The 15,639-nt window shown below is 36.2% G+C and overlaps 1 protein-coding gene across 4 annotated transcripts in view; it reads left to right on the top strand.

The window, feature by feature from the left end:
- UBQLN1 (ubiquilin 1) overlaps window positions 1–11,712 on the top strand; it is a 54,986-nt gene extending 43,274 nt beyond the window's left edge. The window contains exons 7-11 of one of the 4 annotated variants that reach the window (XM_007498919.3): window positions 413–555; window positions 4,596–4,679; window positions 6,460–6,575; window positions 8,041–8,209; window positions 9,706–11,712. In XM_007498919.3, coding sequence (XP_007498981.1) covers window positions 413–555; window positions 4,596–4,679; window positions 6,460–6,575; window positions 8,041–8,209; window positions 9,706–9,858 — 665 coding nt within the window. In that variant the 3' untranslated portion in view covers window positions 9,859–11,712. Of the gene's footprint in view, window positions 1–412; window positions 556–4,595; window positions 4,680–6,459; window positions 6,576–8,040; window positions 8,210–9,702 lie in introns of all 4 variants that reach the window. The other 3 variants (XM_007498918.3, XM_007498921.3, XM_007498920.3) reach the window with 3 other exon arrangements.
- The last annotated feature ends 3,927 nt before the right edge of the window (window positions 11,713–15,639 follow it).

Here is a 15,639-nt window from a genome sequence, read left to right as displayed (position 1 = left end):
TATAATGTGAGATTATTGCTATGTAAGTTATAGGATCATATATTTAAAGCTGGTTTTAGGGACTTTAGAGGCAGATGAGGAAACTGAGGCCCAGAGTGATTAAATGACTTGATGAAAATCAAACAGGTATAGGTAAGATTTTAATCCAGGCCCTCTGATTCTGTAAAGTTAGTAGTTGTTTTTCCCCACTTTATAACCTATCATGATTTTTCATTTTTCATGGTAACTGATTGCTTTATACTTTTTTGGCATCTACATTATATATTTAAATACTTTAAATATGGAAAAGATTTTATAGTCCAATAGAGAGAAGAATTTCAAACATCTATATTTGAACAATTCTAATTGTATTAGAATTTGGTATATTTTCCTTAGGAAAACAACCTATGTGATTTATTTATTTTACTTTAAGCTGGTATGTTCAACACACCAGGAATGCAGAGCTTATTGCAGCAGATAACTGAAAATCCACAACTTATGCAGAACATGCTATCGGCACCCTACATGAGGAGTATGATGCAGTCACTAAGCCAGAATCCTGATCTTGCTGCACAGGTATGTTCTAGAAGTACCATGCTGTATGAATTGATTATGTCTTAAGTTATTTTTATTATAGGTACATACCTGTTGTGGACATATGGTTAAATGTATCTTCAGTTCTTTCAGCAAGTAATTTATATATGATTAGAATAGTAGTAAGAACCGTTGAGAACATTTGGGTTCTGTTAAAGTTTTGAATTAGCAATATGCTGGGTTTAGAGGAATGCCTATCAAATGGTTGAGAATGGAAATGATCATTTTTAATGTTTTATGCTACAGCTAAATTTATTATTTAATCAAGATTATTGAATTTGAAATTCTTCTCTTAAAGACATTAATTTAGAGGAAGCTGTTATCCTCTTAAATGATAATTAAGTGTAGTAGAAAGGTAGATTCCATTTGTCTTTCTTAGACTGGCAAAGAAAAAGTTACAAAGAATCTTTTAATTTAATTACTACTCTTCACAAATTAGTAACTTAATGCTTTTCCCCAAAGTTTTTTAAAAAAATAACTCTTACCTTCCATCTTAGAATCAATACTGTGTATTGGTTCTAAGGCAGAAGAGTGCTAAGGGCTAGGCACTGGAGGTTAAAAGACTTGCCCAGGGGCACACAGCCAGGAAGTGTCTGGCCTGGTCTCAATACTTTGAGCCACCCAGTTGTCTTCTACTGAAGATTATTATCTGGACCTGATTGTCCAACTTTAGCGACTAACTTTGATTTCTAAAGAGGCAAACAATTGAGTAAATTTGAACAGGAACAGTCCTCAAAACTCTTAACAGGAAAAGATAAGACAAAGACTATGAGTTTACACATACACCCATTTTTGGAATATAGTCTTATGTTTGTGAGAGAACTAACTCTATGGACTTTGAGGCTTGATCTATTTTTTTTAAAACTCCTATACCTAAAAATACCATTTTTTTCTTAACCAAAGACTTGGTTGTTTCTAAAACCTGTAGTGGGCCAACAATATTATCAAATAGATTAATTTTTAAAAATCTTTAACTTTTTTATCTTAGAATTGATATAAGTCTCAGTTCCAAGGTAGAAGAATAGTAAGGCCTAGGCAATTTGGGTTAAGTGACTTACCCAGCTAGTCACACTGCTGGGACTGAGGTCAGATTTAATCCAACTCCTACTGACTCTAGGCCTTGTACTCTATTTAGCCACCTAGCTGCCCAAAGCAGATATTTTTTTTTTTCTGAGAGACAGTACTATTTATTTAACTTTTGTTTTATTCAGATTTTTCTGTGTTCAGTTGCAAGTGCTCAAAGGATACCTTAAAAAGAATTCTTAATAGAGATTTTCTGTATATCCTTCATCTTTGCATTTCATTATTTTCATTGGGGGAAAGTTATCAAATATGAAAGAATTATGCCCATACTTGATTATAATTAGTAATTTGGGCAGTGAATTAAACTAGAATATTGCAGTTTGTAGAAGGGAGGTGAAATTTTATATGTATTATGCAGAGTATTTCTCTTTGTCCTTTTAAAATGTATGCAAGCAAAAGTATTAGAAACATAGTGTGACATTTTTACATGGGCTTTAGAATACATAAAACCTAACATTTAATATATGGCCCATGTAGTGACAAGGAAAATAATATAAATTTTGATATTAAGTTATTTATCAGCTTTTTAGTGTCTGGTAATGGACAATATTCTTTATTTGTATACTCTAATTGAATAATAAGAAATTTTTTTTATTCCTTAAATTTGGATAGCATTTTTTTTAAAGCCCTTACCTTGTAACAGTTAAAATTTAGGGGAGACTGAAGGCAGGGTAGAAATTAGTTTCTCTCTGCAAGGAGTATTATATTTTTAGAAGTTTATTGAAGATTAAAATATAAAGAAAATACAAGTAAGAGAGGCACGTGTCTAAGCCCAAAGAGCCTATTCATGACCACTCACATCATGCCTGCTAGGTAGAGAGCCGTGTCTGCTCCCAAGGGGAAGTAGGAAAAGAGGGCAGAGCCTTTTTACAACCAGGTTAAATACCCCATCTCGCTCTCAGCCCAGGTGAGGTTACAAGGCATTCTGGGGAAGTGGAGCAAGGACTTCTGTGGATTGAAGTCCTGGATTCAAGTCTCCATTTTTACAACCTTCCATCTTAGAATCAATACTGTGTTAGAATCAATACTGTGTATTGGTTCTAAGGCAAAAGAGTGCTATGGGCTAGGCAATGGGGGTTAAGACTTGCCCAGGGTCACAAAGCTTTATTTTTATAAGAAAATCAGGTGTATTTTATCTAAATAAACTTACAAAATAGATTTAGCTTGGATGCAGTTTAAATGGTGCATATGGTGGCAAAATTGAATAAGTTGATAGATTACAATATCAAGAAAGGAGAATTGTAGCCATAAGAGAAACAGTTCTGATGATTAGTAAATAAGTGGCATGATTAATGAGTGATATAGTTCTCAATTTTAGTTTTGTTTCTGATTGGGGGAGTGGTGGGAAAATATTGGTATGGTTTTGTTTACTTTGATCCTAAACATTTGTAATCTGATACTTTATCACAGATGTATAAAACAAATCCATTGAGGATACAAAAAAAAATAGCCCATTCTCATTCTTTTAATTTTGTGATAGCAATGATGAAGATAGTGAAGATAAGATAGTTATTCTCCCTTCAGGTCTTCAACTAGAAGAGGGCAAGTGAATTAGTCCTTCTTGACATTATTTTAAGCACTTTTACAGGGACGGTACACTGGATAGAACCCTAAACTTGGGGGCACATAGCATTAGAATTCAAAATTGCCCTTTATAGATTGTCCCCAAGGTGACTGTGGGCAAGTTCTCTGTCTTAATTTCTTCATCTGTAAAACAAAGAGGTTGGGCTAAATGATTTTTTTTTAACCCGTACCTTCCATCTTAGAATCAATACTCTACAGAGTATTGATTCTAAGGCAGAAGAATGGTAAGGGCTAGGCAATGGGGGTCAAGTGACTTGCCCAGGGTCACACAGCTAGGAAATGTCTGCGGTCAAATTTGAACCCAGGACCTCCTGTCTCTGGGCCTGACTCAATCCACTGAGCTACTCCGCTGTGCCTTAAATGATCTTTTCAGCCTTAAATCTATAATTTTACTTCTATGGCAAGATGATGTTTTGTTTTCCCTAAGGGAAAGACTAAAACCTCAATAAGTACTTATTGGTTGGTTTTAAAATCAGCCATGAAACTTTAGCATTAGAAAAGTAACATAAGTCTGTGACTTTTCTCAAAACATTTACATGTCTCTACTAGTTGTTAGTTGCACATTCATGTATGTTGATCACATTAAAATTATAGCAATACTATATTTCTCACCTCTGATAGTAAGACCTATTCCAAGTAAAAAGTAAAGAAGTTTGAGCCTTTTCCTGCAGTGGTTGATTCAACTTAGTAGCCAGATTTCCTCTTGGCATTTATCAGGGTCATCTAGGTGTAATTTCAGCCCTTTTAAAAGAACTCAGAGCTAATAGGGGTTTCAAAGAAAGTTCTAACGAATTACCTGAAGACATGACATTCCATTGCCATAGTCATACAAAAATACTAGTCTGATAAAACAAAAACCATGATTGAGAGAAAGCTATACTACTTAAGAGACTGAATTTGTAGAGGGGCTATCATGTTCTACAAATTCAGCCTTTCTTCTTTCTAAAGTCCCAACACAAGACTTTTGGGAAATAAATTATGTTAAATAAGGTACAATAATCACAGCTTTAAAATATTAATGGTTAAAATTGTTTGCACACTTGCTTCATAGATGATGTTAAATAGGTTAGCTAGGTGATGCTGTGGATAGAGGGCTTGGCCTGGAGTCAGGAAGACTCATCTTCCTGACTTGAAATCTAGACTCAATACTTAACTAATTTTGTGATCTTGGGCAAGTCATTTAACACTCTTTGCCTGTTTCCTCATCTGTAAAATGAGTTGAAGAAGGAAATGGCAAACCTCTCCACTATCTTTGCCAGAAAACCCTAAAGAGGATATGAAGAGTCCGCAACAAAACAAAACATTACTGCTTTCAAATATTTCTAGTTAAAATTGTTTGCACACTTGCCCCATAGATGATGCTGAATAATCCCCTATTTGCTGGAAATCCTCAGCTTCAAGAACAAATGAGACAACAACTCCCAACTTTCCTCCAACAAGTGAGTAAGCTAGTTGTCTGCAGTAACTATCTCTCAAAAATGACTTTCTAGAAAAGATTTGTTGCAACTGTGGTCGTTGTTCTTGTCTGGCAGATAGCAAAATATTTAGTAAGGGATTTGATCATTACTGTCAGTCCACATATGATTCAGCTTAATGTAAATATGAACCAGATCTTGTTGCTGCAAACAGATCCTAAGTTCTGAAGAGATGGAGGCAGTTTGTTTTTGAGCACCTAGTGTTCTGGAGGCTTCTCTAATATAAAACCTTTTTCCTGCTTTACTACTTGTCCACAAACTTTAAACTTAATAATCAGGTGTAATAGAAGAGAGCTATTCCTTCAGTTGTTTGCCATTTTATCTAACATGTCATGCCCAGGTGACAGAGGAGCATGTTTCCTCATAAACTTGAAATTAACAAGATGAAAGTTATCACATCTCCTCAACAGAAGGTTGGCCCCCTGGTGGATGAATCCTTTTGTGGGGAGGATCTATGGGTCCGGTAACTTGCCTAGAGTGCTAGCTAGCTACCACAAAAGGAGGCATTGCAGTTTATATTGTTGGAGTTACTATCACACTGATATGTCCTTGGATTTCAGAGTTTGATCAGTGTTTTAAAATACTGTATTAGTCTGAACTGAGGTTTGACACATAGAACTATAATGTAGCCTATACTTCTCCCCCCTCCCCCCACCCCCCTGCAAAGAGGAAATGTAATCTGCTTTAAGAGAGAGCAAATTTTTTCACTGGTTGTCAATAATTTTTACTTAACCTTTACCTTCTGTGTTAGTATCAATTCTAAGACAGAAGAATAGCAAGGGCTAGACAACTGGGATTAAGTGACTTGCCTAGGGTCATGCAGCTAGGAAGTATGAAGCCAAATTTGAACCCAGGTCCTCCTGACTCCAGGTCTGGCTCAATCCTTTATGTTACCTAGCTTCCCCATCATAATTGCTTTTTTAAATGACAAGTGTTTCATTCACATAGAAAAGAAGTCAATTTTGAGGTTTTTTAAATTTAATATTTCCATAGGATGTAGATGGTATGAAATGATACATATTGGAGAGGGGGCTAGGAATAGAGACTAATGCTTTATACACGACTTTAAAAATATTAAAGAACTGTAATGATTATTTTTAACAGCATCCACAACTGATCAAGAATGTACTTATGTTACATACTGACAAGGTCTATATGTAGTGTAGTGGAAAGAATATAGAATTTAGAAATAGAAAACCTGGGTTGGTATTCCAGCCTTGCAATTCATTACATGGATTCAGACAAATCAGTTCACTTCTCTTAGCCTCAGTTTTCTTGTCTCTTGTCTTTGCCCATCTAGAATGAAAGGGGTTTTGATTAGATGGCTTAAAGCAAGTTTCCTTCTTGTTCTGTATGATTCTAATATTTTGCTCCAGAAATTTGCCTCAAAATCATATTTACATATCAGGCAAGATTTTGAATTCCTGTTATGTTGCCATTTATTTCATTGCTTGGCTCTTTTCTTGCATTTGATTCTTTTGGAAGAAGGGATCTCTAGCTCTAGAATAGTCTGTTCATCTTCTGTAAATAGAATGGAGTTAACAGTAATGAGTTGATCAATAGTTTTGATTTTCCTGCTTAATAGATTGTGTGGTAGAAAAAAAATAGCCCAGAGTTTAGGAATGAGATAGTTCTCAGAGTTCAGGAATTTTTTCCCATGAATCAAGCAAAAAGAAAAAGTCAAATCCATTTTTACATGTTTTGATTTACATTTTTACCCTTGGGTTTCTTTCTCTTTATTTAGATGCAGAATCCTGACACACTATCAGCAATGTCCAATCCTAGAGCGATGCAGGCCTTGTTACAGATTCAACAAGGTCTACAGACATTAGCAACAGAAGCACCAGGGCTCATACCAGGGTAAGATTATCTTAGATGAATAATTTTGAAAATGTTCATTTTTTTTTTCTCCTTGAATCCTTGGTTTTCATCAAAATACTATTTTTCAGACTAAAAGGAAGCTATTCAAAGCAGTCTTTTTATTCTTTGTTGCCTGATGCACTCATAACTTGTTTGAATCTACAATTAAATTTTTATTTACTTGATTTAGAGAATATTTTTCCATGGTTACATGATTCATGTTCTTTCCCTCCTCCCCTGTAACCAACAAGTAATTCCATTGGGTTTTACATGTCATTGATCAAGACTCATTTCCATATTTTTAATATTGTTGTTTGTATCTAAAAGATAGTAAATTAAGAGACTTGAAAGCTCAGCTTGGATAAGTAGGGTGACATAGCTTATAAAGCAGAGACCTTTGTGGGTTATATTAAAGGAAGTATGATATCCAGAGTAGACTTTACTTCCCTATGTACTTTAATACCTATCATATTTTCAGGAGGGACATTAATTTAATTTTTTTTTGTTAAGCTATTTTATAATTAAATGTAACAGAAAATTTCCCCATAAGTTCCCCAAAGTTTTATGATTTCAAATTGTGTCCATCCTTTCCCCTTCCCAGAGCTGGTAAGCAATTGAATTTGGATTATACATGCATTATCATACAAAACATTTCTATATTGTTCATTTTTGTAAGAGAATAATCATATAAAACCAAAACCCCCAGATAAAAACCCAAATAAACTAAAGTGAAAAATATAAAGCTTTGATCAGCATTCTGACTCCAGTAATTCTTTCTGGAGGTGTGGATAGCATCCTTTGTCATTAATCAGGGGACACATCCTGAGGGGGGATGGTACCAGGAAACCATTCCACATAAGGATCACGGGACTTGGGCATATCTGAGAGAAGACTTTAGGGGAGGCTATTGTAGCTCTAAGTATTTGAAGGATTGCCCCGTGTGGAAGTTGGATTATACTTGTTCTATTTTGTGTCAAATGGAACATAATTAGAAGGAGCAGTATAGAAGTTACAAAAAGCAGGTTTAGATTCCTTATAAAGTGGGCTGTTTGTGCCAGGGTATGCTGTAGAGAGAATTCTTCTTTAAGGAAACATTTTTACAAGATGATCCCTTATGGTCTTTTCCAACTCTGAAATTCTGTATGTCTGGTGAAATTAAATCTTTAAAGACGGTGCCATGTAAGGGGGCAGCTAGGGGACTCATTGGATAGAGAGCCAGGCCTAGAGGCAGGAGATGGGTTTATATCCGGCCCCAGACACTTTCCAGCTGTGTGACCCTGGGAATGTCACTTAACTCTGGTTGCCTTAACCTTTTCTGCCTTGCAACTGATTCTGTTGATTCTAAGACAGACGGTAAGTGTTTTTAAAAAAGCAAGCATGTGTAGCCAATATTCCCATGTAAAGAAATGACAAATCACTAGATCTTTGTTGGACTGATGACTTACTTTTATATTTATATATTCAGGTTTACTCCTGGCCTGGGGGGATTAGGAAACACTGGAAGCTCTACAGGAACAAATGTGTCTAGTTCAGCACCTAGTGAAAATACAAGTCCATCATCAGGAACTACAGAACCTGGACACCAACAGTTTATTCAACAAATGTTGCAGGCTCTTGCTGGGGCAAATCCTCAGGTAATGATACTCTCTTGTTTTTTCAAAATTGAAATTTCAGAGTTTCAGATTTCAAAACCTTTGAACAAGGAATTTAAATAATACTTTGAGAAACATCTTTAATGAAAGGCCACATTTCAACAATTGATTTAAAACAGCAAGTTGTGTTTGTATCTAAAACACCTCTAGATTCTGCTTTATTGCCACCATTACTAAATTTAGTCTTCAAATTACTTTTTTATATTATACACCAGACTTTGGCATTTTAAAAGCAAAAACAAACTACAAACCCAGTTTAGGAAAATTTTCTGGCAATTTATCTAGTAAATCTTTAAAAATGATTCTCAAATATGTAATCATATAGAGATGTTTTGCAAAATCTAAAAATCACCATATGAGATGTCTGCTGATTTTCATAGGTAAAGAATACTATTGTAGTAAGTATATGAAATTCACTTTGAATTTTCTCCATTTTAGATTTTTAAAAAATATAATTAACAGCTGCAACAAAACAAAAACAAAAATTTCTAATAAAGGGATTTTGACACAGTGCAACTTAATTACATTTACTGTAGTCATTTTATATATATGTAGTTGTCAATTTGTCATTAAAATATAAGCACCTCATGTGAGTATACATTCTTGAATCCCCATTGCCTAACAGTGTCTTCCACATGATGAGTGATTACTAAATATTTTGTGATTTATGGATATTAAGTATGTCCAAATTTTAGTACCGCAGAAGAATTGATGATACATGTGGAACTTAATGAAACAATAGTTCCTTGTCCTGGTAATGTTTTTAATATGTCTAAATCTCCATCCCTTATGTGTCATGATTGATTTAGCATTAGGGGTTCTTTCTGGTTTATGATCGTTAAGTGGAATTTTTTTTTGCGTGTAAAAAGCTATCCATTTTGAATTTGAACTTAATTTCTTGGGCCTTTACAAAATCATGATTTTTAACCAGTCATTTAATAAATTACTTGCTGAATATCAATTATGGACCTACAAATATGCTTAACAGTATTTGCTAAGTGATGTTCTTTTCCTTAGATGGATAGATATAGGTATTTTGTTATTTCCCTTACTTAACATAACTGTAGATGTTGGGGATATGTCCCCCCAAAGCCACCAAACAATAATGGAGGCTCATTAAGATCCTTTCTTTTCTATTTCATTTATGCAAAATAACTTTGTGCAACTTCTTTTTGAATTTCTATTTTATTTTAATTCAGGATTTTTTTAAATTAGAAATTTAATAAATACAGAATGGCTATAGTTAATAGCCTTCTCAAATGAATTTCCTTTAGTAGATAGTAAGCCACTTTTTCTGAAACTCAAATCTTTAATAAAAAAATTGGTTCCAGTGTCATTTTATTACAGAATTTTTAATTTGGGGACCTTTATAGAGTATTAAAAGAATAGAACAAAATTCTATTTGTTAACAATTTTAAGTAGTATTATTAAGTCAAAAGCTTTTTCTTGGTAAATTTGTAACTTTTTTCTCCTAGCAGTTACAAAATCCAGAAGTCAGATTTCAGCAGCAACTGGAACAGCTCAGCGCAATGGGTTTCTTGAACCGTGAAGCAAACTTACAGGCTCTAATAGCAACAGGAGGAGATATCAATGCAGCCATCGAAAGGCTACTGGGCTCCCAGCCATCATAGCAACATTTCTGTATCTTGGAAAAAATGTAATTTATTTTTGATAACGGCTCTTAAATCTTTAAAATACCTGCTTTATTTCATTTTGACTCTTGGAATTCTGTCCTGTTAAAAACTAAACCAATACAATGCATTTTAAGGTGGAGTGCAAGTAGCTTTTTCGTTTTGTTTGTTTTATTTTTCAACAGTGGGAATCAATGCTTTTCACTCAAAGGTGTTGCATGCATCAAACACTTCTCTTTGTTCTGCATTTATTGTGATTTTTGGAAACAGATATCAGCTTTTACAGTTGGATGAACAGGTTTTATCCTGCAACTGTCCAATTTATTTGCTTTTTAAACATTAGCCTATGGTAGTAATTTATGTAGAATAAAAAGTATTGAAAAGAAACAAATTATTTGATTCTATAATTTGTGGTACAATATTGCATATTGTGACTTAGGCATGTATTTTTGCTAGCAGAGTGCTGTAAGATTTATACCACTTACTGACCATTTTTGCTTCATTTGTATAAAATAAAGTATGCACATCTGAAACTGTGCATTTTGAGAAAAATCCATTTCAATGGAATAACTGAGCAGGACACTTGTAACCAAAAAAGAAAGAGAACATTTGAATAAATGAATGAAAGCAGATACTTCCCTAATTGTATAGAATCTTACAGCCACTTTGATAAACATCTCTCAGCAAAAGTGCTGTTTAGTCAACTTCCTTTAAAATATAGTAAACATGCTGATCCTGGTTATCTCTTTAAGTATACATTTAATTGTACAGGAAAAAGTACCTTGTAACATTGTCTCAACATTCTCAGATTGACTGTAAATTACCTTTTAGTCTTTGTGCAGACTGAAGAAGCACTATATTATTATTCCTAGAAAGTGCTTTTGCCTAAGGCTTTTCAGCTTTACAGTAGCGATTCTAACATGCATTATGATTTGTAATTAGAAATGTTACTTTCACTGAAAGTGTCGTGATATTTCAATTACTTTTAACCACCATGTAAAAATAAAACTGTTTCTCTTGGGTTTGTCAGCTATTTCTCTTGTGCACAGGTAATAAATGAATTTAAAATGATTTGTGAGCCACTCGTTTCCGAAGTGTTTTGGTAGTCCTATAAGAGTAGTTGAACATTACGCTTTTCAGAGGCTCAGAAAGGAGACATTTTGGGGGGAAATCTGCCTCCGGATTGGACCAGGATTATACCTGGTAACCAAGAATCTATTTGAATTGAAATGGATATTGGGTAGTATAGAAACGTCATTTATGGATGAAAGATCAAGAGCTGTTTTAATTATATAATAAGAGCATTTGGCTTTCTTTATATAGCCTTCCAGAGAAGTCCTATTTGCCTAATTCTCAAACTGTTAGGGTGGAACATTCCTTTAGGACCAATTCAAAGATGACCTAGAAGTTAGTCACATATTTGACTGACTGGTTCAGTATTCTCTTAGGTCAGTTTTTTTCCCTTGAGTATCGTTTTAAAAAAAACTGAAATATGTTCAAGTAACATGGGTGCAGACCAATAAAATCAAGGGAAATATTGAAGTTCAATTCTATTACTTCTGTAACTGCTTGCTACAAAAAAAGGTTGTGGAGGTCATATTGCCCCACTAATCTGTTCTGACACTTTTCCTTGGTGGGAATAATGTGTAGTACACAGGCACAAAGAGTTGTAAGTTGAGTTACCAATAATATTCACATGTCTGCTCTTTCTGCCTTGTGCCTCAGTCTGGTTAAGAACCAACTTCTGTACTGGTGACTGGTGAATGGTGGTATTTAGTTGTGGGAAAGTGTCATAGCCAATTTGACAATTTATTAATCACAAAATAACAATAAATCTCTAGCTTTTACACTTCATTTGTCTTGCTTCTTTATTTTGTAAGAAAAGATGACTTAATAAGTTCCCTTACCTTTAAAAAAAGGATATTAGAGTTTATTTTCATGTTTAACTCCCATTTTCTATGTACTTTTTCTTTCTTTTTTTAAAATCTCCCTTGACGAAATTGAATAGTACACACATTGGTTGAATCTTGAGTGTAACAGGAAAGAGGAGAGGGTTGGGAAACTTGGGTTTTAGTCAACCTCTGTCATTAACTAGCTGTGTGACTTTGGGTGAGTCACAACTTCTTACGGGATGCAGTTTACTCCTTTTTTTAGACTGGAGGGGCAGCTAGGTGGCTCTGTGGATAGAGAGCCAGACTTGGGAATGACAGGTCCTGGATTTAAATTTGGGCTCAGATTCTTCTCACTATGTGACCCTGGGCAAGTTTACTTAACTAATTGCCTAGCCTTTATAGTTCTTCCGCCTTGGAACTGGCTCAGTATCAGTTCTAAAACAGAAGTTAATGTTTAAAAGCAAAAAATTAATAGAGCAAGAGTCAACAATGGGATACCTTGTGATAGGAAGGACCAGCAAGGAGACCAGAGGCACTGAATGACAGTATGGGTTGGGGGGGAGGGGGAGGTTAAGGTGCAAGAAAACTCAAAGGTTGGGGAAGAGACCAGGTTATGAAGGGCTTAAAAAGCCAAACAGGATTCCATATTTGATTTTGGAAATAATAGTCACTAGAGTTTATTGAAGTTAGGAATTGGAGGAGGAGGACTATTTGGGGTTTGACTTCAAAGTTTAGGAAGATCACTTTGATAAGTTGTTGGATGAACTGGAGTAGGGAGCGACTTGGTGATAAAGGACTGGCACCACTAGGGTGGTGGCAGGGTAAGCAAAGAGTTATGAATGAGAATTAGCAGGACTTGGCAACAGATTAGAGATGAGGCATGAGAGGCTAACTAGCCCTAGTGACTTGAGAATAGTGGTGCCAGCTATGGTAGTAGGGAAGGAAGGGGGTGGTGTGGGGAGAAGGATTTTTTTCTTTATTTTTTAAAATTTTATTTAATTGATTAAGAATTTTTCCATGGTTACATGATTTATGTTCTTTCCCTCCCCTCCCGTAGTGAATGCTCAATTCGCTCAATTCCACTGGGTTTTACGTGTGCCATTCATCAAGACCTATTTCCATATTGTTGATATTTGCACTAGAGTGATCGTTTAGAGTCTGGATCCCCATCAAACCATGTGATCAAGCAGTTGTCTTCTCTGTTTCTACTCCCATAGTTCTTTCTCTGGATTCCCCTTGAGGAGAAGGATTTTGGGGGAAAAAATAGTTCAGTTTCAAATAGAATTGAGTTTAAGATGTCTGAGACAGGCAGATTGAGACGTCCAGTAGATAAGTGGAGTTCTGAGACTACAGATTGGAGGATGGGAGAGGTTAGGGCTAGTAAACAGATTATGAATCATAAGCATATGAGATGATAATTGAATTCATGGGAGCTGATGAAATCCAACGTAATAGCATAGAGGGAGAAGTGGAACAGCCCTGGGGACACCCACATTTTGTGGGAATGGCTTAGATGAAGTTTTAACCTACCTTCTCACCCAGATTCAGTTTGTTTCTCTGCGTTGAAATAGTCCATCCTCTAGCTGGATTGTCCTTAGGTACCACCTCTGGAGTTCTTGATTTGCTTCATGCCTATTTTTTCCTTCCCCCCTTTTTTCAGGGTATATTGGATCTCTCCTTTATTCCTGAAACAGCTTACCTTCTGAATGTCATAAACAAAATGTCAGGACTAAAAAGGTAGAGCTGTCACCTTTGTGCCTCAATACCTAGTATAATGTCTTATAAATAGATGCCCAATACTTTTGTTGAATTTGACTAAATTGGAAGATGTTGGAGAGTTACAAGACAAGATGCTCTGAGGCTGGGGTGGGGAGCTTCTTGGATGAGGTGTCATTTGGAGTTACTTTAAAAGGGTTTGTTTGGAATTCAACAGATGATGAAGGGAAGGGAGAGCATGCTGTCATAGGGAGGGAGTGGTGAGCCAAGCCACAGAGGTAGTACTGCGGAGGGCCTCTTTGGAGGATGGGGTGGGAAATAGTTGTGTGGTAGAAGGGTAAACCACGTTCCTTTCATGCCTTCATCACCGATTAAAGTCCAAACAGTGTACCTTAAGACTGTAGTCTGGCTCTTACCTGCCTCTGTTAATGAACTGCCTCAGCTAAACTTACGAAATTGTTACTGTGCTCATTTGTTCGAGCCTTTCGCCTCTTCCTCCTTATCTTCTGTCAGCCTGAAGCTTAACTCAAGCTCTATTTTTCCATGATGCCGTGAGCCTCCTGTTCCAGCTCAGTGATGAACAACACTTGTTCCTTACATCCATATGCCCCTTTACATGACTGTCATTATTTTCTGCTTCTTTAACTAGCTTGTGGTAGATAGCACACCGGGGTTGGAAATCAGGAAGACTCTTCATGAGTTCAAGTCCAGCCTTATAAGGCATTTGCTAGCTATGCGACCCTGGGCAAGTCACTTAAGGCTGTTTGCCAGTCTGTAAAATGAGCTGGAGAAGGAAATGGCAAACCACTCCAGTATCTACCCCAAAACCCCCAAAATGGGTTGTGAAGAGCCACACCCAGCTGCAAGAACAGAAAACATCCGCAGGTAGCCTTTTATCCAACTAACAAGATTGTACGTGGCCTTGGGCCTGTCCTAGGATGGACATAGGTTTCATTACATCTCTGAGGCATCCAGCACCATTACTGGATCATGAAGATGTTTGTGGCGATTAGACTTCTTGGCCAAGTGCTCATGTGTGACATGCAATTTACAGAGGGTTGAAGGGAAGGAAAAGCTTTGAATGTGTTTGTAAAATAGAATAATAGAATATCAAAATGGAAGAGACCTTAAGGATCTTATAGTCCAACCAAGTAATGCTATATGAGCAGGAGATTGAAGACACTGGAGGGGTCTATTGACAGTCAATGGGCTTCATTAATGATTAAGAATAGGAGCAACTGGGGCAGCTGGGTAGCTCAGTGGATAGAGTCAGACCTAGAGACTTGAGGTTCAAGTTTGGCCTCAGATACTTCCCAGCTGTGTGACCCTGGGCAAGTCACCTAACCCCCATTGCCTAGCCCCTATTTATTCATCTGCCTTGGAGCCAATACCAGTATTGACTCCAAGACAGAAGGTAAGGGTTTAAAAATAATGGCAATTTTCAAAAGAATTGTAGAAAATCAGCAACCATCTGACTGCTCCAAACCATTAATGTTCAGTCAAAATTAAAATGATCAGTTTCTTTTTAAGTTTTATTTGCTACTTTAAAGTTCCCAAAGATATTTATTCCTCATCAAATTTGCAAATATGGTATAAAGTGGAATTACTGTTTGAGGGGCTGTGAATAAACTCATTGTTCTGGAAAAAAAATGAACATTAAGCATCTCCTATGTGCCAGGCACTCCGCTAAGCCCTGGTAATACAGAAAGAGGTGAAAGAGTCTGACCAGAGAAGCTCACAATCTAGGGGAGGGGGGCACCACATACATGTATATGCATGTATATGTATAATGTATAGATAGTCCATAAATGTGTTACATGCAATGTATATGTATATCTACACGAGCTATATACAGGACAAATGCTTGTTCCTTGTTTAAACCCTTCTAGAATCAATACTGTGTATTGGCTCCAAGGCAGAAGAGTGGTAAGGGCTAGGCCATGGGGGTCAAGAGACACAGCTGGGAAGTCTCTGAGACCAGATTTGAAGTCAGGCCTGGCTCTCTATCCACCAAGCCTCCTAGCTGCCCCTCATTAATACTTTATTTATCTATATATTTTTAAATCCTTGCCTTCCTTCTTGGAATCAATACTGTGGCAGAAGTAAAGAAAAGACTAGGCAATGGGGGTTAAGTGACTTGCCCAGGGTCACACAGCTGGGAAGTGTCTATCCA

The sequence above is a fragment of the Monodelphis domestica genome, chromosome 7 (genome assembly GCF_027887165.1).
Source record: "Monodelphis domestica isolate mMonDom1 chromosome 7, mMonDom1.pri, whole genome shotgun sequence".
Classification (NCBI taxonomy): Eukaryota; Metazoa; Chordata; class Mammalia; order Didelphimorphia; family Didelphidae; genus Monodelphis; species Monodelphis domestica.
This window is presented reverse-complemented; position numbering and strand designations above follow the sequence as displayed.